Source organism: Silurus aristotelis, assembly GCF_946808225.1.
Source record: "Silurus aristotelis genome assembly, chromosome: 15".
NCBI classification, from domain to species: domain Eukaryota; kingdom Metazoa; phylum Chordata; class Actinopteri; order Siluriformes; family Siluridae; genus Silurus; species Silurus aristotelis.
Window position 1 is genome coordinate 21,813,141 of NC_139588.1, and position 27,310 is coordinate 21,840,450.

Below are 27,310 nucleotides of genomic sequence, written 5' to 3' on the forward strand. Positions count from 1 at the left end.
TTTTTTTTTTAAACCAAAACTTTGTGAAAATCCAAACAAGACCTTACAAAGTGAAATAAACACTTATAAAAGGTGAAACCTACCTGCCATTGTTCCTTCTCCAGCACCGTTCCCTGATTTGGACTACCGCACACGCGGCCTGTTGTAAGACCCTCTCCCCGCCGTTCGTGCGCTTTCCTTCGGTTCATTCACAGCAGGAAAGTCGCAGGATGACATCCAGGCCTACGGTTATAAACACAAAAAAAGATACTAAAACATATATTTTCCACGCTGTATTCAAGTCATAATATCTAATCGTTGTTCTCGCACTGCAAACGGGACATGTTATAATTTTTTACCAAATATTAAGAGTTAATTTACAATAATTTGTTAGTTCGCTAGCTCAGCAAACCAGGAGGCGATGCTGGGTGCTGATCCATGGGTTAGCATGCTACATAGTTAGCCATGCGATTTAACTATTTATTCAGCTGGGGCTTTTTTTAAAGCTAAAAATTAAATAAATAATACATTAATAAAATGATACATATTTTATATAACTGGTATTCAGGTTGTTAGCCTAGTATGACTAGCCTGGTTAGAATTGTGTTTTTTGGATTAATGCAAAATATATGTATAAAAGTTAATGAAATTCCCAATCCAACTTATCTATCGTTTGATATAATGTCACAAGAAAAAAATAAATATATATCACCAGTATTATTGACTAACGTTAAAAAAAATTAAGTTATCCAGCCGAACCCCAAGACCTCAGCCCACTCCGCCGCTTTACATGACTTTTCTCCCGGACTCCTCCTCAGCATGGACACGGCGACTCTTATAAAGCTATTTTTATCTCTCTGACTTTTTAATTCTTTTTATATATTAGGGAAATAAATCTAAAATGACACCAACAATCATCTTTTATTCACCAATGATCACATTTAGCCCGGTTTTTTAAACGAATAACACAACATGGAAGAGCCATTGTTCTCATACTTTTTTGATACCATACATATTTTTCATACTTTTTCATAGTCAAAACTTTGTTTACACCTTATGTTTATTATTTTCAACATCGTCTATAAATCCTGAAGGCATCAAAACTACGAAAGAACACATATGGAATTATGTCGTCGACAAAAACGTGTTCAATAACCCAGAATATGTTTTTATTTCCAATTCTTTATAGTTTCTATAGTTTCTGTCTTGATGATAACTTTCCATACTCTTGGTTTTCCCTCAGTCAGCCTCATGAGGTAGTCACCTAAAATTGTTTTCCAACAATCTTGAACAGTTCCCATAAGTGGTGAGTAAGAAATTTCCCCACTGTGGGACGAATAAAGGTATATCTTATCTTAGTACTTGTTGGCTGCTTTTCCTTCACTCACCGATCCCAAACCGTTTGAATTGGATTTAGATGATTGTGGAGGTCACACCATCTAATATATCACTCTCCTTCTTGGACAAATAGCTTTACTATAATCCAGAAACATTGTCCTGTTGGAAAACAAATGATGGTCCCAATAAGTTCAAGTTCAAGTTTATTTCTATTGCGCTTTTCACAATCGACATTGTCTCGAAGCAGCTTTACAGAATTTAGGTGAACGATGTGTATTTATTCCTGATGAGCAGCCTGGGGTGACTGTGGCAAGAAAAAACTCCCTTAGAAGAATGAGGAAGAAACCTTGAGAGGAACCGGACTCAAAAGGGGAACCCATCCTCAGTTGGGCGATATCAAGGGTGTGATTATAAATCTTAAAAACAATACAAAACACCAGAGAGTGAGAACTAACATGAGTAATGTCCTTTCTACAGTCTAATACAGTCAGTTGGTGTTGTGGAACCGGGAGTTACTAAGCAACTCATAAAATAGCTCAACATTTGAGATCATCAAAAATCCAACACCATCTTCTCCATGCCAGAGCCTTTAAAAATTTGAAGAGGTCCAATGTCCAAACGCTACATGAAGTGGGATCCAAATGGCACTGGTACATCTCTACATGGTTCATGATCTTTGCGGGGTCGACATCTACTTCTTTGAAGGTCCATAATTTTAATGAGGTGGGACACAACTGAGCTGGTGCAACCTCGGGATGCCTCGGGATGGGTAGAGAAATAAAAGTAGTGGAGAGGAATTAGCGTAGCTGCTGTTCATGATCTTAACAAGCACAAGTTGATGATGTGCATGTGATCAGATGTTCTGGAGCACAAGGTTATGATGTGATGTTTGTTATGTGTAGGACTCTCTAAAAAGATACGTCTTTAATTTGTGCTTAAACTGGGAGAGTGTGTCTGAGCCCTGAACACTGTCAGGAAGACTGGGAGCTAAATATGAGGATGTTCTACCACCTTTAGTGGACTTTGCTATTCTAGGAAATACTAGAAGTCCAGAGTTTTAAGATCTTAAACAGCGTGACGGATTGTAGCGTGTTAGAAGTCTGGATAGATACATGGGAGCCAAACTATTTAGTGTTTTGTAAGTAAGTAGCAGTAGTTTCTGGTTGATTCGAAATTTAACAGGGAGTCAGTGTAGGGATGAAAAGATTGGGGTCACATGGTCATATTTTCTCGACCTTGTGAGAACTCTGGCTGCTGCATTCCGGACAAACTGTAGCTTGTTTATTAATGATGAAGGACAACCACAAAGTAATGCAATACAATCGTCCAGTCTGGAGGTCATGAACGCATGGATGAGCTTCTCTGCATCAGATATAGACATGTTTCTTAGCAATATTCCTAAGGTGGAAGAAGACTGTTTTTGTAATATGGGTGATGTGATTTTTAAAAGTCAAGTTTCTGTCTAAGACAATTCCCAGGTCTTTTACTGTTGAACTAGTAGTTACAGAACATCCTTCTAGCATGTTCTAGCATCCATTATAGCATGTATACTGTGAAAAGAAGGGGTCCTAGGACTGAACCTTGTGGCACCCCATATTTAACATTGTAGAATTTAAACCAGCTTAATGCCTGTCCCTGAATGCAGATGCAAATCTGTAAGCGATCCAGGAGAAAGTAATGATCTATAATGCCAAATGCAGCAAAACCAACAGAGAGATGTAGCCTTGGTCTGAAGCTAAAAACAGGTCATTTTTTGATTTTAACTCTGTGCTATGACAGGGCGTGAAACCTTACTAAAACTCTTATTAAAAATATATTGTTTTCTTGTAAGAAGAAACATAACTGGGCAGACACAATCTTTTCAAAAATCTTTGACATAAACGGAAGGTTTGAAATGGGGCTGTACTTTGATAGTGTGTTTGGATCCAAATTAGGTTTCTTAATGAGGGGCCTAAAAAACTGCTAACTTGAGGGATTTAGGGATGTGACCTAAAGATAGTGAGGAGTTAATAATATTCAGAAGATGCTCACCAGCTGTATGTAACACATATTTCAGTAGTTTAGTTGGAATGGGATCTAACAGACATGTCGATGATTTGGCATAACATCATACAGCTCTTCCTTTCCTATACTTGTAAAGCAGTGTAATTGTAATTGTGGAGCTTTAGGTGAGACTGGATCACGAGATGCTGTCAGAGGTTGGACTTCCACAAATGTGTTTCTAATACTTAACATTTTTTCAGTGAAGAAATCCATAAAGTCCTCACTACTAAACTGTGATAGAATAGTTTTTTCAGATACCTGATTTGTTGTTAATTTAGCCATTGTACTAAAAAGAAACCCAGGATTGTTTTGGATGTTTTCCATGAGTTTGCTCAGGTGCTCAGCTCTAGCAATGTTTAGCACCTGTTCATAAACTTATCCTCTGCAGCAGAGGTAGTTCTTGGACCTCCTTTCTGAGGACGATGCTTATAAGAGCTTGTTTTACAATAGCGTTTAATTCTTTTAGTGACTGCACACATGTTCTTGAATTTGTCTATCATGTTTATCGTGTAATTGCACTGCGTTTTCATTCATAAAAATGCCTTAATTGTTCTTCTGACCATATCCTGTAATACTGACTGGTAGACTTACAAGTTCCCACATGATGGCAGTATTATATCATATTATATAACCTGAACTGTTAATTCACTATATGGACAAAGGTTTGTCAACACCTGATTCATATCTAACTCTTGAACATCCCATTTCCCATTTAATCTCCATTTGCTCATAGTAACCTCCACTCTTCTGGAAAGATGTTCCACTAGATTTTTTTGGGAGATTTGTGCTCAATCACCCACAAGTGTGTTAAAAGTCAGGTACTGATGTAGGTGACGTGAGAAGGCCTGAGGTGCAGTCAGCATTCACTTTCATCAAATATTTTTCAATAGCTTTGGAGCTCTATAGCAGAAGATTTTCCACTCCAAACCATGTAAAGCATATCTTCATGGAGCTGGCTTTGTGCACACAGGCACTGTCATGCTGGACTAGTTTTGGGTCTTTTAGTTCAAGTGAAGGAAAAATGTTATGCTACCACATCCAAAGGCATGCAGGTGGTTAATTTGAAAGAGGCTGATGTAGGGTGGAAGACCATTGATGATCCCCTGTGACGAGCCCTAACGGAGCAGCCGAAAGAAGAAGTCATCCACAGGCACCCTGTAAAATCATCCTACACAATACTTTTTTCCATATAGTGTATGTAGAGAGTAAAATACTTTGTCCTCTCTCTTGAAATAAATATAAGAAAAATAAAGCTTCAAAACATATAAATTAATATTTTTTATTATTATTTGTTTGTTTTTAGAATGTAGAAAGGCTCAAATATTTGGGTGTGTTTAATTTCCCAGCAGCGACGTGTAGCATCATAGCAAGTCCCCAAATCCTAATCACTTTATCCAGCTTGTAGTTAATTAGACTTGAGGCTCAGCTTAATGCAGCAAATTAGCAAATCTTTTTCTTCACCCTCTTCTTAGACTCATATGCTGTATATAAATATACACACATATACACACATATACACACACACACACACACACACACACACACACACACACACACACACACACACACACACACATACAACAGTCACCACATATACAAGTGTTTGGACATACCTTCTGCTTCATTGTTATTTTTTTCTTTAATCACACACGTCACACATTATTATTATCATATTATTATGTAATGAGGATGGACAGGATTAGAAATGAGTTTATTAGAGGGACAGTGCATGTAAGACGTTTTGTATACAAGGTAATGGAGGCTCGATTGAGATGGTTTGATCACCATTACTGCACACCTCAACATCGTTTAGCTGTAATAATTGGACATTCGGTGCCACCCAGATGATGATGATGAGTCATGAGTCTGGTTCCTCTCAAGGTTTCTTCCTTATTCCATCTCAGGGAGTTTTCCCTTGCCGCAGTCACCACCAGTTTGTTCATCAGGGACAAACTTACACATAAAGAACATCTTATTCTTTCTTTATCACCACATTATCTGTGTAAAGCTGCTTTGAGGCAATGTTCATTGTTAAAAGAAGAAATAAAGTATGTTATGTAGGAAACAAAAATGTGTTAAACAACACAGAATATGTTGTAGTTTGTCCAAAGTAGCTACACGTAGCTCTGATGAGAGCTTGGCAAACTGAGGACATTATCTCCTTAGATTCACAAGGTAGACACCTGGAATGGTTTTCAGTTCACAGGTGTGTCTTCTCAAGAGTTCATTTTGAGACATTTCTTGCCTTCTTAATGTGACCATCAGTTGTCTTGTGCAGAAGAAAGGGTGAGTACGAAGCCAATAGTCCTATTAGTGCTACTACAACTACTGGACAAATCCATATAATGGTAAGAAACACTAAATTAAATAAAGAGTCCTTTAAGAACTTTAAGAAATTATGGTCTGAACTATTTCAAGAACTTGTGTGCAGTCACCAAAAAGATCAAACGCCATGATAAAACAGGCTCTCACGAGGATTGTCATAGGAAAGGAAGACCAAGAGCTACCTCTGCTGCAGAGGATAAGTTCATTAGAATTACCAGCCTTAAAACCCCTGATTTACATAAATGCTTTGGAGAGTTCGAGTGGCAGACATACTTCAACATCCACTGTTTAGGAGACATCGTAAATCAGGCCTTTATGGTCCAATTATGGCAAAGAAACCATAATTTCAGAAGAACAACAAGTTAAAGAGACTTGCTTGGGCCAAGAAATACAAGGAATAGAGATCCATGGAAAAATGTCTTTGGGTCTGATGAGTCTAATTTAAGATTTTCGGTTCTATTCACAGAAGAACTGTAAACAGACGGTTCTTCAATCAATCAATCAATCAATCAATCAATCAATCAATCTATCAATCTATCAATCTATCTATCTATCTATCTATCTATCTATCTATCGTAATATCGTAGTAATTTTTCATACAAAGTGTAATCATGAAAACTGCCTCCATGCCGCTCTTAAACTCATCACGTCATGCCGACGTTCTCCTGTGACGTCAGCCATTGGCAACCTGGGAGCATCACAGCTGAGTAAGTAATCCTATTTGTGTCTATCTTCTTGCCTTCTGTCTCCTCTTCTCCTTGGACACCTGTTACTCATCAGATTGGCAAATTATTTCCTTCCGGATCACATGATTTCTTTTTCAGTACGTTTACGTTTAACAATGAGGTTATTCTGTCTTTTTCTTTATTCATGCTTCATGCTGCAGCTAGAAAACACTGTAGATTAAATAAACAGCATGCAGGATATTAGAGCAAATAATCGCTTAGAGAAAAAAAGTGCAAATGGATTAACAGCACCTCTGAGCAAAACAGGGAAGTAAAGGGTAGACACGATGGTGAGTAGTTTCTTTTCTTTCTTTTTTTTTATTCTTTGATTTGTAATTTTTTAATCCCATTATGTAGCGAAGCCAATTTACAAACTTCAATATGACTCTATACTGAACCAACAATGAAAACTTAATACGGGTTTATAGTAAATAATGAGTCAAAAACATCCTATTTTATATGATGTATAGAGAAAAGATGAAAGGATGTTCACCAAGAGATCTGGGGTAACTGAAAGTAAAGCAACCACCACCATCCTTCATCAGGGTTCTCAAGAGGTTTGTGTTGAATAGGTTAAGGTACACAGTGGTCATGCTAGACTTTTCAACGTTTGCTGAGGTTCTTTGGCTGAGTTGATCTAAACCTTTGGCCAAGGAATAACTCAGGTGTGCCAGAAATGTGTTTTCAGCTGCTATCTGTCTTAACAAGCTTGATACCCAATCTGGCAGCCTGGGTAAGATCATCTAATCACATCATATATAGCCCTAGGCTTTGCTTCGAAGTTCAGTTCCTTCATATTTTTTTTTTAACAAAAAATATGTCCCCTTTAAGAATATGAGGATGTTTTCATGACCACGCTACACACGGTCACCTCATGACCACGCTACACACAATAACATAAACACGCTACACACAATCAAGTCATGACCACGCTACACACAATCACGTCATGACCACGCTACACCCAATAACATAATGACCCTGCTACACACAATAACGTCATGACCACGCTACACACAATAATGTCATGACCACGCTACACACGATAACATAATAACCATGCTATACACAATAACGTCATGAGCATGCTACACACAATAATGTCATGACCACGCTACACACAATAACATAATAACCACGCTACACACAAAAACGTCATGAGCACGCTACACACAATAACGTCATGACCACGCTACACACAGTCACCTCATGACCACGCTACACACAATAACATAAACACGCTACACACAATCAAGTCATGACCACGCTACACACAATCACGTCATGACCACGCTACACCCAATAACATAATGACCCTGCTACACACAATAACGTCATGACCACGCTACACACAATATTGTCATGACCACGCTACACACAGTAACATAATAACCATGCTATACACAATAACGTCATGAGCACGCTACACACAATAAATTAATGACCACGCTACACACAATAACATAATAACCACGCTACACACAAAAACGTCATGAGCACGCTACACACAATAACGTCATGACCACGCTACACACAATAACGTAATGACCACGCTACACTCATAAACGTCATGAGCACGCTACACACAAAAACGTCATGACCACGCTACACACAATAACGTCATGACCACGCTACACACAATAACGTCATGACCACGCTACACACAATAACGTCATGACCACGCTACACACAATAATGTAATGACCACGCTACACACAAAAACTTCATGACCCTGCTACACACAATAACATTATAACCACGCTACACACAATAACATCATGACCAGCCTACACACAATAACGTCATGACCACGCTACACTCAATAACGTCATGACCACGCTACACACAATAAATCATGACCACGATACACACAATAACGTTATGACCACACTACACACAATAACATCATGACCACGCTACACACAATAACGTCATGACCACGCTACACACAATAACGCCATGACCACGCTACACACAATAAATCATGACCACGATACACACAATAACGTTATGACCACGCTACACACAATAAAATCATGACCACGCTACACACAATAACGTCATGACCACGCTACACTCAATAACGCCATGACCACGCTACACACAATAAATCATGACCACGATACACACAATAACGTTATGACCACGCTACACACAATAACATCATGACCACGCTACACACAATAACGTCATGACCACGCTACACACAATAACGCCATGACCACGCTACACACAATAAATCATGACCACGATACACACAATAACGTTATGACCACGCTACACACAATAACATCATGACCACGCTACACACAATAAATCATGACCACGATACACACAATAACGTTATGACCACACTACACACAATAAATCATGACCACGATACACACAATAACGTCATGACCACGCTACACACAATAACATCATGACCACGCTACACACAATAAATCATGACCACGATACACACAATAACGTTATGACCACGCTACACACAATAAATCATGACCACGATACACACAATAACGTCATGACCACGCTACACACAATAACATCATGACCACGCTACACACAATAAATCATGACCACGATACACACAATAACGTTATGACCACGCTACACACAATAAAATCATGACCACGCTACACACAATAACGTCATGACCACGCTACACTCAATAACGCCATGACCACGCTACACACAATAAATCATGACCACGATACACACAATAACGTTATGACCACGCTACACACAATAACATCATGACCACGCTACACACAATAACGTCATGACCACGCTACACACAATAACGCCATGACCACGCTACACACAATAAATCATGACCACGATACACACAATAACGTTATGACCACGCTACACACAATAACATCATGACCACGCTACACACAATAACGTCATGACCACGCTACACACAATAACGTCATGACCACGCTACACACAATAAATCATGACCACGATACACACAATAATGTTATGACCACGCTACACACAATAACATCATGACCACGCTACACACAATAACGTCATGAGCATGCTACACTCAATAACGCCATGACCACGCTACACACCACACACAAAAATATAATTACCACATGTTTTTTGGTGTTATGGATAGTTATTTCACCTGGCAAACACTTGGGTATGTTGACTTCTGAATGCTGGCATGAGGGCATTAATCCATTCCATTCAATTTAGAGGTAATATTTAGGGCAGTTCAATTGATTGGGGTAGTCTCCAGATCTACTATGAAATTGAGCTATGATTACTGAAAGAATTTATCATGAAGGAACTGATAATAAAGGAGGGTCTGTTCTGTCTTTTACAGGTCCATCTACCTCTTTTGCCTGAAAGACAGACAAACTTGTCGTAATGTTGGGAGGGAACTGCTTCAACGAGTCCTACAACAGGCAGAAGATGCAGGTCCCGTCCTACCTGGCCCCGTCCTTGTCCCCTGGCTTGCGGCGCAAGCAACTGATGTGGAAAAATGCCGTAAAGCACATCATCAGCCAGCAAGAGCTGAAGGAGCAGTACGGCGCCGAGCCAGCACGCAAGATCTATGTCACTGATGTCTACATTGAGGAAATCAACCGTCAGATACGCAGCAAGTCATCACGCGGTTGCACCAAACGCCGTTCCTCTGTTGTCCGCGTTCATCCGTCCTACTTCAGCGATCAAAACAGTTCCAACAGCACGCAAGCGAGTGTGAAATCTGAGTTCGCCGGCGATGCTGATTTTTTTGTGCGCTGGGGCAAATCTATTCATGGGGTTTATGTTCCAACTCTGAGACACACCTTCAAATCACGTGACCTGGAGAAGCTCTATCAGAGGCACACATTCTACACAAGACGTACCTCACTGGTCGTCACGAACATTTTAGACGCTGCTGCAAAACTGCACCTGCTGGTCCTCTATCTAGCCCTTGCACCAGATGGAATCGACCATATACATGCTTGGATTACAAGCTTTTTCATGGCGTTTGCCGTATTACTTTGTGTTCTTGTATTTACATGCAAGCATTTGCATTTTCCCGAGTGGCTGCACTATGCCGGCATTGCCAGCTGGATGTCTCAGACTGCCCAGGTGCTGGTTAGGCTTGGGTACGGGCTGGAAAATGACCCATCCTGGTATGTACTATTCACCCTGTTTGCCACGTACACACTTTTGCCATTACCGCTGCTGTGGGCCATGGGGGCAGGCTCGCTAACTTCAACGCTGCACCTTATTCTAGTGACTGTACAACACTTCAATGAAGTGGGATTGCTGAGAAAGGTGAGGATGGATAGTTAAAATGAATAAAATGTGATTACATGGACACTGTTCCCTTCTTTCCTACAATGTCAGAGTTCTGATTAAAAGGTCAAATTCAAATCCCAGGCTCATCAAGTTGTCAATCCTGGGCAAGGCCCTTAAGGCCCATAATTGATTTGCATCTCGAAGCATAGCCAACTATACAATACATTAAAGAAATATATGTAGCTACTGATGCGATCCGATACAATTCACCCTATCACGATGCATTACGATCCGATTTCCATTCGATTCAACCCAAAATATGTTGCTATGCATTTCAATATGGTACAGATAGTTTACTTTTATTTCTTCAGTTCAGACAGACAGCAAATCATCAATTTACTTAAGTGCTTTCTGACGTCTAACGAATGACCCCTTTCACAAACTAGTGCAAAAAATATATAAATTGAAACCAGACGTTCTTTTCCTGTTGTATGTGCAGGAAGTTACAGCTCTACCTCTGCCATCTGTATTCTATGTGACACTAAGTCTCCGTAGTGTTGTGATATATATAAGATATATAAGTTAATCGTTTTTTACAGATGCAAATATGTGCAAAACATCAGACAACATTCTATTTTCAAGCTCTCTTAATAGTCCTGGTTTACAGTGTGGCCACATGCATGTTTGTTGTTTCTGCGCTAGAGTAGCCACTTGATTTGAAATAAAGTAAGTTGCCTAGCTGCGTTATTTAGCTTGGAACATGTAGTGTGTCTCTCTCTGAAGCCCTTGTTGTCAAGAACCCAAGGGGATCAACAGTCAAGAACAATCACTTACACCTTTTGTGACGACTATGAGCAAATCGTTCTCGCTTAGCCGACATTTCATGCTAATAATAAGTTTTAAGATGTTTAAGATCCATGATGGTGTTATTTGTATTGCAGGAAGATGCTGTAGATCCTCCTCTTAATATTTTCACAGCGCACAATCTGTAATCTGCTTTACTTTGATTCGATGTACGTCACTGTCAAAGTCTTACGTGACATGAAAACATATTAATAGAAACTTTTTACAGGTAACTGATACCAGTATCATGAATGATCCTTCCATGTTCTCTACAAAATCTTGAGGTCCTCTTTATTTGATTTCTATTCCCTTTTCGTCTACCCCAGGTTCTTGCAAAGGCGCTGCTCTATATGAGTATGAACACAGCAGGACTTTTTATCCATTATCTGATAGATCGGGCGCAGAGGCAGGCCTTCCTCGAGACGAGGCGCTGCATTGAAGGCCACATGAAGCTGGAGATGGAAAACAAGAGACAGGCAAGGAAGCACATGTCATATATCCTTATGAATAAGTCTTCCACCATGCTGATTGCCTAAAGAGTTCATTTCTTCCAACAGGAGCGTTTGGTTTTGTCTATACTGCCTCGCTTTGTTGCCCTGGAGATGATCGCTGACATGACCTCCATGGATGTTGAACTGCTGCCTCAACAGTTTCATAAGGTCTACATCCATCAGTACACCGACGTCAGGTTCGGCTGAAAATTTCAAGTAAATCTTACTTAATTCCAGATTTGGATGGAGTTTGCTGTTCAGCTGATATAATGAAAGATATAGACAGAGGTGGAAAGTGTAATAAAGTCTTCTACTCAATTAAAAGTATTGTTACTTCAATGAAATTTAAAGTTACCGGTCAAGTGAAAAGTCGCATAATTAAAATGTACTTAGAGTAAAATGTATTGAGTTCAAGAAAAGGGGTTGGGTTGGGGTGGGGTATTTTACTGAGTTTCCCCGAAAATAAGACCAGGTCTTATATTTATTTTGCTCCAAAAGACATGGTAGGACTTATTTTCAGGTACAACAATAAAAATTTTTTTAAATGGTACAAAAATCACCACTAAGACACAACCTGTACTCTGATTGGTCATCTCTTTATCGTACTTCTCATACAAAGGCATCCGCTTGGGTGTTTACAAATACTTACGGTAATTATAATTTTTATTATATTAGTATTATATTAAAACTATAGGTTAGTGTTAAGATGGCTCTCACACTGGTTCTATAGGATCTTTATGATGTGAGTATGTAAGGTATACAGGAGGTCTTTATCTGGGCTTACACATCTCTTGTTTTTATGTCTTTTTACCCAATCAGAAATTAGTTTTTTTTCCAGTGTGTATATACAGTATACTTGTTTGTTATCTGCATAAAACTGAAGAAGAATATATGCGCCATGCTGTGTGGATCGCATGGAAAACCTCTCCAAGAATTAAGTTTTGTTTGTACTATATTACTATCATTATTATTATTATTATAATATATGAATATTTTATAATTTAATACATCATCGTGTGTTGCAACAGACCTATGGTGTTACCATAAATGTCGGCTGACGATCTTAACTATAGCTTATTTATACGGGGAAACACGGTAGTGTAGTTCAAAAAGGACAAGGAGATATAACTCTTAAACTAGTTGTTTTTAAATGAAGGCTAATTTTTACAATTTAATGTGCAATAACAACAAATTTTAACATTTTATTACTAACGGATATGATTTAAAATGTAGTTAAATATAGTTCAAACAAAACTTACTTAAGTTAAAGTAAAATTACAGATTTTAAAAACTACTTTAAAAGGAAAAGTAACGTTAGAAAATGTACTTCGTTACTTTGTACCTCTGGATATGGACATTATTATGTTAAAAAATGAATGATTTCTAATTTTAGAAGGTCTTAATTACCAACAACTTAACATTTTATCTGTGAGGAAACCTTAAAATGATGTAAATATATCATTTCTACAGTGAAAACATTTACAGTACAGTACCTTTTTACTATTTTGATACATTATGTGTGTGTACTTTCTCCTGCACTGGAAGCTCCTGTCGCCAAGTCAAATTCCTTGTGTGTGTAAACATACTAGGTAATAAAGCTATTTCTGATTCTGATTTTGACAAAGATCCGAAGAGACAAATACAAATGTTTATTTGAATATGTGGAAGGAGTTTACGGTGTCAGTACTTTGTAACAGTCAGAACAGCGAGTTTTCTGACAAGAAAAACCTCTTCAGGAGTTCACAGATTCTTGGTAACATGACAAGCTTGTTTCGTCTTGTTTACTTGAAGAAGAAAGAAGGAAAAGTGTGGTTGGTGAGGGGGGTCAGAATACCATTGTCTATTTCCCCTGTAAAGCCACACCTCCAAACCTTTCATGTATTACTCATGATTCCCAAATACTAATTGCTGTACAATGTATAGTAGGTGGTTAATTTTCCAAATGCATCTGCCTTTAAAAAAAAGTAAATTTTTTGTTAAATTTCCAGTTTAGTGCATTGCTTTTCACTTTATGTTCTGTCAAAACCCCAATAATTATTAAATTCCTCATCCGTCACAGGGCTCAAGTAATTTTTAATTACATATAATAATATATGAAAAATATATAAATGTATTATTGTCTCATAAATTCTCAATTCCTTTACTTCCATTGCCTACTTTTCTATTTCCAGAAGCTGAGACACTATAAGGAAATGGTAGGTCAGTGGTCAAGATGTTTGAACTCAAATTCTAGCACCTCTGAAATCCCACTCATGTGCCCTTAAACAAGGTGCTTAACTCTCAACTGTTCTTTTATACATGCTATTAGGTATTAAAGAGCAGTGGAGCAGTGCACAACGAGCGTTCACTGTAAAGCCTTTTATAAGAATGGTGATAGTGTGAGTGTTACGCAAAGGGAATTTTTGAGCCATTACCAGATTGGATGTCATGATCGTGTCCCGTCTGTTCATTTGAAAGAAACGGGTTTAGCCTGAAAAAAGAAGCCCTCAGATGTTGTTAAACAGCCCTCACACCAGAGAATCTGGTAAGGCTTGAAACAGCCCTGGTGCTAACTATCTATTAGTTTGATGCAAACTAAGCTTAATGAAAAACTTTGCTAACTGCTGTTTTGCTAAGCTAACTGATAATGTTGTAGCCTCTGTAACATGTAATTTCTGTCCTCTAAAATGTCTCACTTCCAGCATCCTGTTTGCTGATATCAAAGGATTCACCCTGTTGTCCATGACTATGTCGGCGCAGGAGCTGGTGCGCACCCTCAACGAGCTCTTTTGTCGTTTTGATCGTCTGGCTGAGGTGAGAAAGGATCACATCAAGAATTGACAAGAATAAATCCAGTTTGTATGACGAAATAATGTGTCCGTGTGTTTGAGTACATAGGAACACCACTGCATGAGAATAAAGATCCTAGGTGACTGTTACTACTGTATTTCTGGAGTCCCAGAGCCACAGAGAGCTCATGCTCGGTGCTGTGTAGAGATGGGTCTTGCTATGATCATCACCATACGGTACACAATCAAAACTCTTGTTCCCACTGATCTCACTGTGTTTTCTCTTTTATTAGAAATTGTGTTAGTTAACATGATCTTGCATTTTTTTTTGTTTTTTAGAAATGTGCGAAAGCAGTTCAACTATGAGATGGACATGCGGATCGGGATCCACTCGGGATCTGTTCTATGTGGCGTTCTGGGCCTGCAGAAGTGGCAGTTTGATGTGTGGTCCTATGATGTTGGCGTTGCTAACATGCTAGAAGCGGGTGGTATCCCCGGGTGAGCAAATATGTAAAAATATCTAGACCAAGTTCATCATCTCAAGTGGATTAAGCAAATTCTGGATTTGTTTTGACTGCTTGTTAGGCGTATCCACATCTCACGTGCCACACTGGATTGTCTGGACGGGAGCTACCAAACGGAGGATGGGCGTGGCTACGAACGCAACGAGTTCCTGCGCAAGCACAACATCGACACTTTCCTCATTTGCCCCAAGGACGTGGAAAACAACACCGTAGATGCGGAGCCTTCCAAAATACGCATGACCATCCGCACCTCCAACACTGAAAATTTGTTTGGCAGCACCAACAATATGAGCTGTGTAAGAACATGTCGAAACGTTATGAATTTAATCAGTGGTCGACGGAGTACACAAACCATGTCGAAAAAGTAGAAATTCACTCTGTAACATGTGACTGCAGTAAAAGTAAATGTGTAAAAGTTTAAACTTTCACTTGAGGAAAAGTACAAAAGTATTTTCTTTCAAATCAACTTAAGTATCCAAAGTACTATGATTTATGTTCCTATTATCGTTTTTGTATCAAGACTTTTTAGTTAATCACCTCAGTTTATGTGAAAAGACTCAAATGTGACTCTCAGCACACTGATCTATTAATAGAATGATATTAATGACTCAAACACTGATTTCTATTACAATTATCATGAACCCAAAACCTTCTTTTCAACTACGTAAAAAAAGAATCATACAAATAAGGTCACGTGTGTTGTGGCAAGTTCAAGTGTGGAGTTTCTTTATCATTTGTTCCTCTCAAAATGTTCTGCTTGATGTTGAACTGATGCTGAACTGTATGTTGGTGATCAGTAGATACACCAAGCACCGATTAAAACAAAACAGAGCGAGCGATCGATCGATCGACCCTGATTGGCGGATTGCTGCGTGTTTCACATTTTTATCCTCATAAATAAAAAGGAACGACTGATTTCACAAAACGTAGTCGCGTAAAATATTTGACTTTGAAATGTAGTGACGTTACAGTAACATCTCCCCGAATTCAAATACTTCAGTAAAGTACAGATACGCAAAAAAGTGTCTTAACTACAGAAACAATGTACATTTACTTCATTACTGTCCACCAGTGAATTTCATGATGTGAACTATTCGTAGGATTCTGATGGTTCAAATTGCTTCAAACTCTTCCCAGATCTTGGCGTCATTCACAAACGGCTCTCTGCTGCAGCTGCCCAGTTCCAAAAACAGGTTTTCTAGCGCCAAAGAGATTAATAAACGGATCGAGCACGCCATTGATGTGCGCAGCAGTGAACGGATGCAGCAGGAGCACATTACTCCTTCAACGCTGCTGTTCAAGGACACACACATCGAAAAAAAGGTCTGTGGCCTCCAAACCACCACCACCATGCTTCTATATATTAAAGCATTAAATTGCTGGTGATAGTGAAGTTTTTTGCCCCAGAAGTTTAAAGACGACCTGAGAATCATACTTGAGTAAAAGTAATATAATGTTCTAATGTCAATGTTCTGCCTGATCGATGTGTCTTTGATACTCAGTAAAACGAGAAAGTAGCCATAAAATTGACTTAAGTACAGCAACGAGGTACTTTTACTTAAATAGTTTACACCACTGGTGTGCGCCTCTCTTATCCTTTACACACACATTTCTACATCCACCTATGATGTCAAGTAAACACAGGAGAAGGGGGGGGGGGGGGTTATAAAAAGCAAAGAAACCATGTAACAACAATCACAATTTTTTTACATTTACAGCATTTGGTGGACACTCATATCCAGACCAACTTATTAGAACCTCACTACAACTGAGCACTTGAAGGTCCTGTCTCAGGGGCTCAGCTGTGGTGGTGATGGGATGGAATTCTAGACCTTCTAGGCAGATGTCCAACAGCTTTACCAGTGAGCTGTCAATTCCAACTAAACAAATGTTATTTCTTTTGTTCCAGTTTTCCCAGATGAGGGACGAGACATTCAAGACCAACCTGGTCTGCTCCTTCATCATGCTTCTCTTCCTCATGGCAGTCCAGGCCCTGATCCCTGCACCCAGGTAAACCCAGGGTTTCATGCCTTTAAGCAACCTTTACATATCACTATATTGTATAAATATAGTGATATGTAAATAAATAAATAAAAAACTTTTATGCCGATGAACTGATGCGAATCACTGAATCTTACAATCCCTATTGTATAGTTCTTTTCTTATCCCAGGCTATAAGGAAGTTGGGGTTCCCTGGAGCAGATTTGGTTACAACCAATGAGCCACCAGGCGTATATTAAAATGACGTGTGGAGAACCAAAGGCTTTCGTTCTTCTTAAATTAATGCAAATTTGCACTTTTAGGACTGACTATGGAATTTGCAATTGGAGAGTCCACTGAATGGGCAATATTGGGTTAATTAGATCATAGCCCAGTCTTTGACAATGACCATGGTTTACTTTTCGAGCATTTTAAAGTAGCGTGCCAAAGCCTAAGGATTACCGCTTAAATGGTTTATCATCAGCGGTATCATCTAAGGTCACCTACGGGATCTCACAGTGCTCTTTTTTAAGACCAGTTGGATTACATTCTTTCTTTTTTTTAATAAAAAAATAAACTCTACCTGGTGAAAAAAGGTGGATTAGTGTTTAACATGGTTTGCCTCCAAGGTTGGGGGTTTGAATCCCACTTCTGCATGGTGTATGTGGATTTTGCATGTTTTTCCCTGTTTTTTTTTTTTTTTTTTTTTTGGGGGGGGGGGGGGGGGGGTTCCTCCTGTTTCTCTGGTGTTTTCCCACAGTCCAAAAACAGGCATTGTAGTCTGAGTGGCATACCCTAATTGTGCAAAGTTTGTGATTCCTGAATTTGATGCCCCTTTTAAGGCCATAATCCCTTCAGAAATGTCCTGCTCTTCTGCGACCCTGCAGGAAAAGTGATATAAAAAAATAGATGAATAGATACAAGTGGTGGATGAAGAACACATACCATGAAGTAAAAGTAGAGATTCGCTCGGTAAAATGTGACTCCAGTAAACATAAAAGTGTCCCTTTAAACTTTCACTTGAATAAAAGTACAAAAGTTTTTGCCTTAAATGTACTTAAGTATCCAAAGTACTGATTTATTATAACTATAATGTTTATATTATCATTTTTATCACAAGACTCTTTACTTAATCAACTCAGTTTATGTGAAAAGACTCGAATGTGACTCTCAGCACACTGATCTATTAATAGAATGATATTAATGACTCAAACACTGATTTCTATTACAATTATCATGAGCCCAAAAACCTTCTTTTCACTTACAGTGGGGGAGATAATTATTTGATCCCCTGCTGATTTTCTGAGTTTTCCCCCTTACAAAGAAATGAACAGTCTAGAATGTTTATTTTAGGTTTATTTTAACAGAAAGAGAAATAATATAAAAAAAATCCATAAAAACACTTTTAAATAAAGTATATAAATTCATTTGTATTTAATCGAATGAAATAAGTATTAGATCCCGTACCAACCAACGGTCAAAGGATGTCAGGGACAAGACTGTAGACCTGCGCAAGGCTGGAATGGGCTACAGAACCATCAGCAAAAGGTTTAGTGAGAAAGACACCACTGATGTTGCGATAATTAAAACATTTACAAAAATACAAGATCAACTGTCCTCGCTCTGGAGCTCCATGCAAAATCTCACCTCATTTGGTGAGGATGATTCTGAGAAAGGTGAGGGATCAGCCCAGAATTACATGGGAGGAGCTTGTTGTTGTGATTTTAGTATAGCTGGGAAAACCATTGGTAACACACCAAGGTCTCTCTGCTCAAGAATGCAAATTTCCTAATGAACACCTAAATGATTCAGAGAATGCTTGGGAGAAAGTGATGTGGTCATTGTGGCCAAAATTGAGATCTTTGGGATCAACTCTACTCACCATGTTTGGAGGCACAGAAATGCTGAATATGAACTATACCATCCCCACTGTCATACATGGAGGAGAAAACATCCTGCTTCTGGGCTATTTCTCTGCTAAGGCTACAGGAAGGAAGACTTCACCACATGAACGAGGCCATGCACTGTAGAATCTTGGATGAGAACCTCCTGGCCTCAGCCAGAACACTGAAAATGGGTCTTGGATGGGACCTCCAGCATGACAATGACCCAAAACATATGGCCAAGGCAACAATCTGATGGTCTTGTAGCCCATTCCAGCCTTATGCAGGTCTACAGTCTTGTACCTGATGTATTTTAACAGCTCTTTGGTCTTTCCCATGGTGGTGGAGAGGTTTGAATGGAAGAGGTTGATTGGTGTCTTTTATACACATAACCAGTTGATATTGGAAGTTCTTTCCTAATGGGACAGGGCTAATTTGGGTGTGTGGGAGAATTCTTGCAGGTTGTTACGGGATACCACTGTTTGAGTGTTAGAGTGGGGTCGTATTCATGAGCCACATGTTTGATTTGGCACATGTTTTTATGCTGGATGCCCTTCCTAACGCAACCCTCCCCATTTATCTGGGCTTGGGACCGGCACTAAGAGTGCACTGGCTTGTGCAACCCTAATGGCTGGGGTTGGTTCCCTGACCGGGAATCGAACCCGGGCCACATCCTAACCACTAGACCACCAGGGAACGAACTACTGAAAAAAAAAGAAATGACTGATTTTGCAAAGTGAAGTTAAAGTACAAGTCTCCCCAAATGGAAGTACAGATACACGAAAAAGCTACTTAAGTACAGTAACAAATTACATTTACTTCTTTACTGTCCATCACTGATGGATACACACTACCTGTGTGCTGCTGGAAAACAGTGGTGGTAGAAACATCTGGATTTTCAAGATAGCATGTAAATTCTGGATCTGATGGTTCCTCAGCCTCTGCCACATCACTTTAGACCTAAGTCGCTTTCAACTCTGGTCTAGTTACAAAGATCTCGTTCATGCAGTTTAATGAAATCAGTTCAACATCTGTCAAGTTATAGTTCCCTAAACTCCTTCTACAACTTAGACCAGACAGTTACTAAGGATAAACCAATGAACACTTTATATTAATGATAATGGACTTGGTCTTTGTTTATCTGTGAGAAAGATTTCTTGCTTGTACAAGTTTTTTGTGCATCCTTTAATATCCTGATACACACCTCTAGTCTTGACCAAATACACTTTGAATCTGGTAAACTAAATAATATGCCTCCTATTCATATCATTATTATGCATAGCATTTATTGGCTCTTAGTTCATGTCAAAATTCCAGACAATATTTTTGTCAGTTTGGTTTACATTTGTTCAACAAATAGTACTTTTTTTTCCTGCAGGCCGTATCCCATTATGCTCCAGTTCTGTGTAGTACTAATGTCGTACCTGCTGTTGCTGGTGATGGCCCTGGCTGAGGAGTTCAAACACTTTCCCACTGGACTTCAACGATTCTGCTGCTGGATCCACGAGAACAATTTTATGCGCTCTCTGCTCACCGTCACTGCCATAGCCTTGAACTTCAGCATGGCTTCTGCTGACATGGTAAGGTTCGAAGCAGCACCACCAATCAGAAGCTATACAGCCAATAAAAAGTCTCAAAAGCTATCAGGGGTTAAAAAACAATGTTTTTGTCACACTGTCGCTGCAGTTTTGCACTATAGGGCTGGAGTCATGAGTTTAAATCCCACAGCTGAATGTATTAGAGATTTAAAAACAATCTAATTAGCTTTACCCCGGGTGCTTCCAGGTCAAAGGAACTATCTACATCTCTTTCCCTCTGATGACTTGTGTAATGCTGACAGCGAGTGAATCATATGGTTTTATCAGTGGCCAGAAACAGGATTCATTTTTCCTGTTACATTCAGCCACTTTTAGAGATGTTCAATAATGTTGTCTCTGAGCTACTCCTGTGTTGTGTTGGGTGTGTGGTCGTTGTCATGTAGGAAGTTGAACCTTCAGCCCAAACTGAGATCATACAAACAGATGCTGCTGCCACCATCATGCTTCACTCTTGAGATGGTTTTGGGCAGGTGACGAGCAATGCCTGATTTCCTCCAGACACAACAATTAGAGTTTAGGCCAAACAGTTAAATCTTGGTTTCTCAAACAAGAGAATATCCGTCCACACAGTCTTCTGAGGCTTCTATAGGTTTTGCACAGAAGAGAGACTTCCATCTAGCCACCATAAACTCCAGATCGGTGGAGGGCTGCAGTGCTAGTTGGCCTTCCAGATCTCTACACAAGCTTTTTTTGTAATTTCTACCATACACAGTGGTACACAGGACACAGTGAAAAGGATACAACGGTACTCCAGAACCCTGGTGCTACACTAAACAACATAAAGCTACAACATTTGCATCGAGTGCAACCAGTTCAGACAAAAAACAGTACAGGCAGACAACACAAGACAGTGTGGGACAATACACATAACACAAGATAGCGCCACCCGGTAAACCTACTGTATACTTTGAATATACAGTACTGTGCAAAGAGAACTATAAGAAGACAAGAGTAAATATAAACAAACACAATGCAGGGCAAAAACAGCAGTAGCAGCAGTCAAGAAGTGCAAATAAACAGCATGTAAACGCTGTGGCAAACTGTGCATATGGTACATGGGTCTTCAGTGAGAACTTACCCGACTTAATCCACCTCTTAATACCACCACTATCACATCACAATTATAGAAACGTGTGGAATTACAGAGAGAGAGGAATTTCACATATGAAGGGGGGAAACCATTTTACTAAAGCAAGAAACCCAGTTAAGACTCCAAACCTCTACACTACAACCTCAACTGTGCACCTACATCATCTGGAACAGTTTAGAATCAATATTTGTCTAATAACATGACAAAAACATTGAAAATGGAAATAAAATACAACCTACTCACCAGAGATACAGACTCATAATTTGCACCGCTCCTCAGAGGCTGTAATTCAGTGGTACCGCTCGTATTCACTGGTCTGGAAGTAGTGAACAAACCCTTCCCCGGGCTGAGACAAGCTAGCTAGCTTCAGGGTTATCCGACCTCCTCACGATGTCTAGCCTTTCTGTAAAATGTATTTTTAAGTATGTCGGAGACCAAATCAATTTATCTTCCTCCGTAGGCAGGAATGACGTAGAGCTACACACGTGTTTTTCCAGTCAAACTTGTCTGTAACAGTTTCCCTCTAATCAACCAATCATAGGACGGAAAAATGCTAATGCTATTCTGGGCCAGCTAGCTGCCCTGTGAGGAGAATATGAAATCTGATTGGTTAAAGAAACAGATTTATTTATAATATTCTATATGGTAAAAAGGCCAGTGGTACTGACTTTAAAGGCTCTGGGCAGATTAGATTGACATGGCAGCACATAGAGGCTGAAATCTGATTGGACAAAAAATCCACATACACGTACTGAAAGCAGTGCAGCCAAGAGAAACGCTACGAAATGAAGAGAATAAATTGTCCATCCATCCATCCATCTTCTCCCGCTTATCCGATGCCGGGTCGCGGGGGCAGCAGTCTAAGCAAAGATGCCCAGACTTCCCTCTCCCTAGACACTTCTTCCAGCTCTTCCGGGGGGACACCAAGGCGTTCCCAGGCCAGCCGGGAGACATAGTCTCTCCAGCGTGTCCTAGGTCTTCCCCGGGGTCTCCTCCCAGTGGGACGCGCCCGGAACACCTTCCCAGGAAGGCGTCCAGGAGGCATCCGGAACAGATGCCCGAGCCACCTCAGCTGACCCCTCTCGATGTGGAGGAGCAGCGGATCTACTCTGAGCTCCTCCCGAGTGACTAAGCTTCTCACCCTATCTCTAAGGGATCGCCCAGCCACCCTGCGGAGGAAGCACATTTCGGCCGCCTGTATCCGGGATCTTGTCCTTTCGGTCATGACCCAGAGCTCATGACCATAGGTGAGAGTAGGAACGTAGATTGACCGGTAAATCGAAAGTTTCGCCTTGCGGCTCAGCTCCTTCTTCACCACGACAGGCCGGTACATCGACCGCATTACTGCAGAAGCTGCACCGATCCGTCTGTCAATCTCCCGTTCCACCCTTCCCTCACTCGTGAACAAAACCCCAAGATACTTAAACTCCTCCACTTGCGGCAGGAACTCCCCACCAACCTGAAGTGTGCAAGCCACCCTTTTCCGACTGAGGACCATGGCCTCGGATTTGGAGGTGCTGATTCTCATCCCAGCCGCTTCACACTCGGCTGCAAACCGTCCCAGTGCATGCTGATGGTCCTGGTCTGATGAAGCCAACACGACAACATCATCTGCAAAGAGCAAAGACGAAATCGTGTCGTCACCAAACCGGACACCCTCCGACCCCTGGCTGCGCCAAGAAATTCTGTCGATAAAAATTATGAACAGAACCGGTGACAAAGGGCAGCCCTGCCGGAGTCCAACATGCACCGGGAACAATTCTGACTTACTGCCGGCAATGCGAACCAAGCTCCTGCTTCGGTCATACAGGGACCGGACAGCCCTTAGTAAAGGGCCCCCGACCCCATACTCCCGGAGCACCCTCCACAGGCCGCCGCGAGGGACACAGTCGAATGCCTTTTCCAAATCCACAAAGCACATGTGGACTGGTTGGGCAAACTCCCATGAACCCTCCAGCACCCTGTAGAGGGTATAGAGCTGGTCCAGTGTTCCACGGCCTGGACGAAAACCACATTGTTCCTCCTGAATCCGAGGTTCTACTATCGGCCGTATTCTCCTCTCCAGTACCCTGGCATAGACTTTCCCAGGTAGGCTGAGAAGTGTGATCCCCCTATAGTTGGAACACACCCTCCGGTCCCCCTTCTTAAAAAGAGGGACCACCACCCCGGTCTGCCATTCCAGAGGCACTGTCCCCGACCGCCACGCGATGCTGCAGAGGCGTGTCAGCCAAGACAGCCCCACAACATCCAGAGACTTGAGGTACTCAGGGTGGATCTCATCCACCCCCGGTGCCCTGCCACCGAGGAGTTTCTTTACTACCTCGGTGACTTCAGCTTGGGTGATGGACGAGTCCGCCTCTGAGCCCTCAGCCTCTGCTTCCTCAATGGAAGACGTGACGGCGGGATTGAGGAGATCCTCAAAGTATTCCTTCCACCGTCCAACGACATCCCCAGTTGAGGTCAACAGCTCCCCACCTCTACTGTAAACAGCATTGGTGGGGCACTGCTTTCCCCGCCTGAGGCGCCGGACGGTTTGCCAGAATCTCTTCGAGGCCAGCCGATAGTCCTTCTCCATGGCCTCCCAGGCCCGAGTTTTTGCCTCGATAACCACCCGGGCTGCAGTTCGCTTGGCCTGCCGGTACCCGTCAGCTGCCTCAGGAGTCCCACAAGCCAACCAGGCCAGGTAGGACTCCTTCTTCAGCTTGACGGCATCCCTTACTTCCGGTTTCACCACCGGGTTCGGGGATTGCCGCCTCGACAGGCACCGGAGACCTTACTGCCACAGCTCCGAGCGGCCGCTTCGACAATGGAGGTGGAGAACATGGTCCACTCGGACTCAATATCTCCGGCCTCCTTCGGGATCTGGTCAAAGCTCCGCCGGAGGTGGGAGTTGAGGATCTCTCTGACAGGAGGCTCGGCCAAACGTTCCCAGCAGACCCTCACAGTACGCTTGGGTCTGCCGAGTCTGTCCAGCTTCCTCCCCCGCCATCGGATCCAACTCACCACCAGGTGGTGATCAGTTGACAGCTCCGCCCCTCTCTTTACCCGAGTGTCCAAGACATACGGCCGCAGGTCAGATGAAACGACCACAAAGTCGATCATCGACCTACGGCCTAGGGTGTCCTGGTGCCACGTGTACTGATGGACACCCTTATGCTTGAACATGGTGTTCGTTATGGACAAACTGTAACTAGCACAGAAGTCCAATAACTGAACACCGCTCGGGTTCAGATCAGGGGGGCCGTTCCTCCCAATCACGCCCCTCCAGGTGTCACTGTCGCTGCCCACGTGTGCATTGAAGTCTCCTAGTAGAACGACGGAGTCCTCAGTCGGAGCACTGTCCAGCACCCCTCCCAGAGACCCCAAGAAGGCCGGGTACTCTATACTGCCGTTTGGCCCGTAGGCACACACGACAGTGAGAGACCTATCCCCGACCCGTAGGCGCAGGGAAACGACCCTCTCGTTCACCGGGGTAAACTCCAACACATGGCGGCTGAGCTGGGGGGCTATAAGCAAACCCACACCAGCCCGACGCCTTTCACCATGGGCAGCTCCAGAGTTGTAAAGAGTCCATCCTCTCTCGAGGAGTGTGGTTCCAGAGCCCAGGCCGTGCGTAGAGGTGATCCCGACTATCTCTAGTCGGAACCTCTCAACCTCACGCACAATCTCAGGCTCCTTCCCCGCCAGCGAGGTGACATTCCACGTCCCTAGAGCTAGCTTCCGTGTCCAGGGATCGGGTTGTCGAGGCCTCCACCTTCGACTGCTGCCCGATCCTCTTAGCACCGGCCCCTTACGGTCCCTCCTGCAGGTGGTGAGCCCACTGGAAGGCGGCCCCACGTCGCTCCTTCGGGCTGAGCCCGGCCGGACCCTGTGGGGAAAGGCCCGGCCACCAGGCGCTCGCATACGAGCCCCAACCCCGGGCCTGGCTCCAGGGTGGGGCCCCGGCTGCGCCATACCGGGCGACGTCACGGTCCCTGATGTAGTATCTCTCATAAGGGGTTTTGAACCGCTCTTAGTCTGACCCGTCGCCCAGGACCTGTTTGCCTTGGGAGACCCTACCAGGGGCATATAGCCTCGGACAACATAGCTCCTAGGGTCATTCGAGTACTCAAACCCCTCCACCACGTTAAGGTGGCAGTTCAAGGAGAGGCGAATAAATTGTTGGGAAAAAATGTATACAATTTCATTAAACAAATATTAGAATTTGGGTTGTAAATGTAGGTCAGTGCTTCTGATAGTGTTTAGGCAGCAGAGAAAGGTGGCCACTGTGTAAACGGTATAATATCGTTAAGTAGAGAGTGAGAGTGTGTGTGTGTGTGTGTGTGTGTGTGTGTGTGTGTGTGTGTGTGTGTGTGTGTGTGTGTGTGTGTGTAAGTTTCAGTTTAGTTTTGTGTTGAGAAGCCTTGCAGGAAAAAGCTGTTGCACAGTCTTACTGACCGGACCAGAGCTCAGTCAGAGTGACCATCAGGTTCTTGGTCACTTCTCTTACTAAAGCCCTTCTCCCCTGATTGCTTAGTTTAGAAGAGTCCTGGTTGTGCCACACTTCTTCCATTTGAAAATGATGGAGGCCATTGTGCTCTCACGGTGCAGCATTTCTGGTAGGCTTCCCTATATCTGTGCCTTGCAACAATCCTGTCTCTGAGCTCTGCAGGCAGTTCCTTCAACCTCTTGGCTTGGTTTTGTCTTTGATAGAGCACAAGTAGACTTTAATCAATGTGTAGAAACATCTCATTAACTATCAAGAGAAATGGGAGGCACCTGAGCTCATTTTCCATTTCTAGTTGCAAAGGGTCTGAATACTTATGTCATTTAGGTGTGGTGTAACTTCATGCATGGAGATATTGAAAGCAGGAACGACACCAGCCAAAGACCTCTAACTGTCTGCACTCATCCTGAGGTGAGGCTTTTATTCCTAACATACAATGATATTCATGTCTGTCTAATTCCTTGTTACTATTCTATAGGTCTCATGCTTTCTTCTCCCTCCACATATAGTTTTTCGTCTTGAGCGGCGTCGTCTCCATGGTTACCTGCGCGGTCTTTATAAGACTCAGCTCTCTTCTGAAGCTCACTGTTTTGTTACTGATAGCGACCATGTACACATATTTCGTCGAGGTGGCCTTCCATACTCTTTATGTCAATCAACAACAAGAGCAGGAGGAGCAGCTCTCCAGGTAAATGACCATGAGGGCAAAAAAGAATTATGAAGACTACAAAACGTTACACCAGCTCAGTCTTATGCATGTGTATCTCCAGATCTCACTACCTGAGAAGAAAAGGCATCTTAATTCTGTTGATGGCGATGTTTGTGATAGCCGTGTTCTTCAACGGTCGTCAGGTACACGTCACTACACCATTCACTTGGAGATAAATCAGTTTAAAGAAGCGATATGTGATTTTCCAACAGCGTTTAAATCAGAATATTTGATTAATAACAAAGTTGCATTGTGATACCCGTGACAACTATCAATGATT

General features: G+C 41.8%; 2 protein-coding genes across 7 annotated transcripts in view; one reads left to right on the forward strand and one right to left on the reverse strand.

Moving 5' to 3' along the window:
* efr3bb (EFR3 homolog Bb) overlaps positions 1 to 1,029 on the reverse strand; it is a 44,427-nt gene extending 43,398 nt beyond the window's left edge. The window contains exons 1-2 of one of the 3 annotated variants that reach the window (XM_083562482.1): positions 709 to 1,029; positions 84 to 222 (exon numbers count right to left, since the gene is read on the reverse strand). In XM_083562482.1, coding sequence (XP_083418608.1) covers positions 84 to 90 — 7 coding nt within the window. In that variant the 5' untranslated portion in view covers positions 91 to 222; positions 709 to 1,029. Of the gene's footprint in view, positions 1 to 83; positions 223 to 360 lie in introns of all 3 variants that reach the window. The other 2 variants (XM_083562484.1, XM_083562483.1) reach the window with 2 other exon arrangements.
* LOC310737790 (adenylate cyclase type 8) overlaps positions 1 to 27,310 on the forward strand; it is a 38,835-nt gene that overhangs the window by 5,237 nt on the left and 6,288 nt on the right. For 2 of the 4 annotated variants that reach the window (XM_083562444.1, XM_083562445.1), the window contains 13 exons: positions 9,751 to 10,694; positions 11,828 to 11,977; positions 12,059 to 12,189; positions 14,674 to 14,785; positions 14,870 to 14,997; positions 15,100 to 15,258; positions 15,346 to 15,580; positions 16,422 to 16,607; positions 17,194 to 17,294; positions 20,526 to 20,727; positions 26,649 to 26,732; positions 26,831 to 27,009; positions 27,092 to 27,173. In XM_083562444.1, the coding sequence (XP_083418570.1) occupies positions 9,795 to 10,694; positions 11,828 to 11,977; positions 12,059 to 12,189; positions 14,674 to 14,785; positions 14,870 to 14,997; positions 15,100 to 15,258; positions 15,346 to 15,580; positions 16,422 to 16,607; positions 17,194 to 17,294; positions 20,526 to 20,727; positions 26,649 to 26,732; positions 26,831 to 27,009; positions 27,092 to 27,173 (2,649 nt within the window). In that variant the 5' untranslated portion in view covers positions 9,751 to 9,794. Of the gene's footprint in view, positions 1 to 9,750; positions 10,695 to 11,599; positions 11,731 to 11,827; positions 11,978 to 12,058; positions 12,190 to 14,673; positions 14,786 to 14,869; positions 14,998 to 15,099; positions 15,259 to 15,345; positions 15,581 to 16,421; positions 16,608 to 17,193; positions 17,295 to 20,525; positions 20,728 to 26,648; positions 26,733 to 26,830; positions 27,010 to 27,091; positions 27,174 to 27,310 lie in introns of those variants that run through there. The other 2 variants (XM_083562446.1, XM_083562447.1) reach the window with 2 other exon arrangements.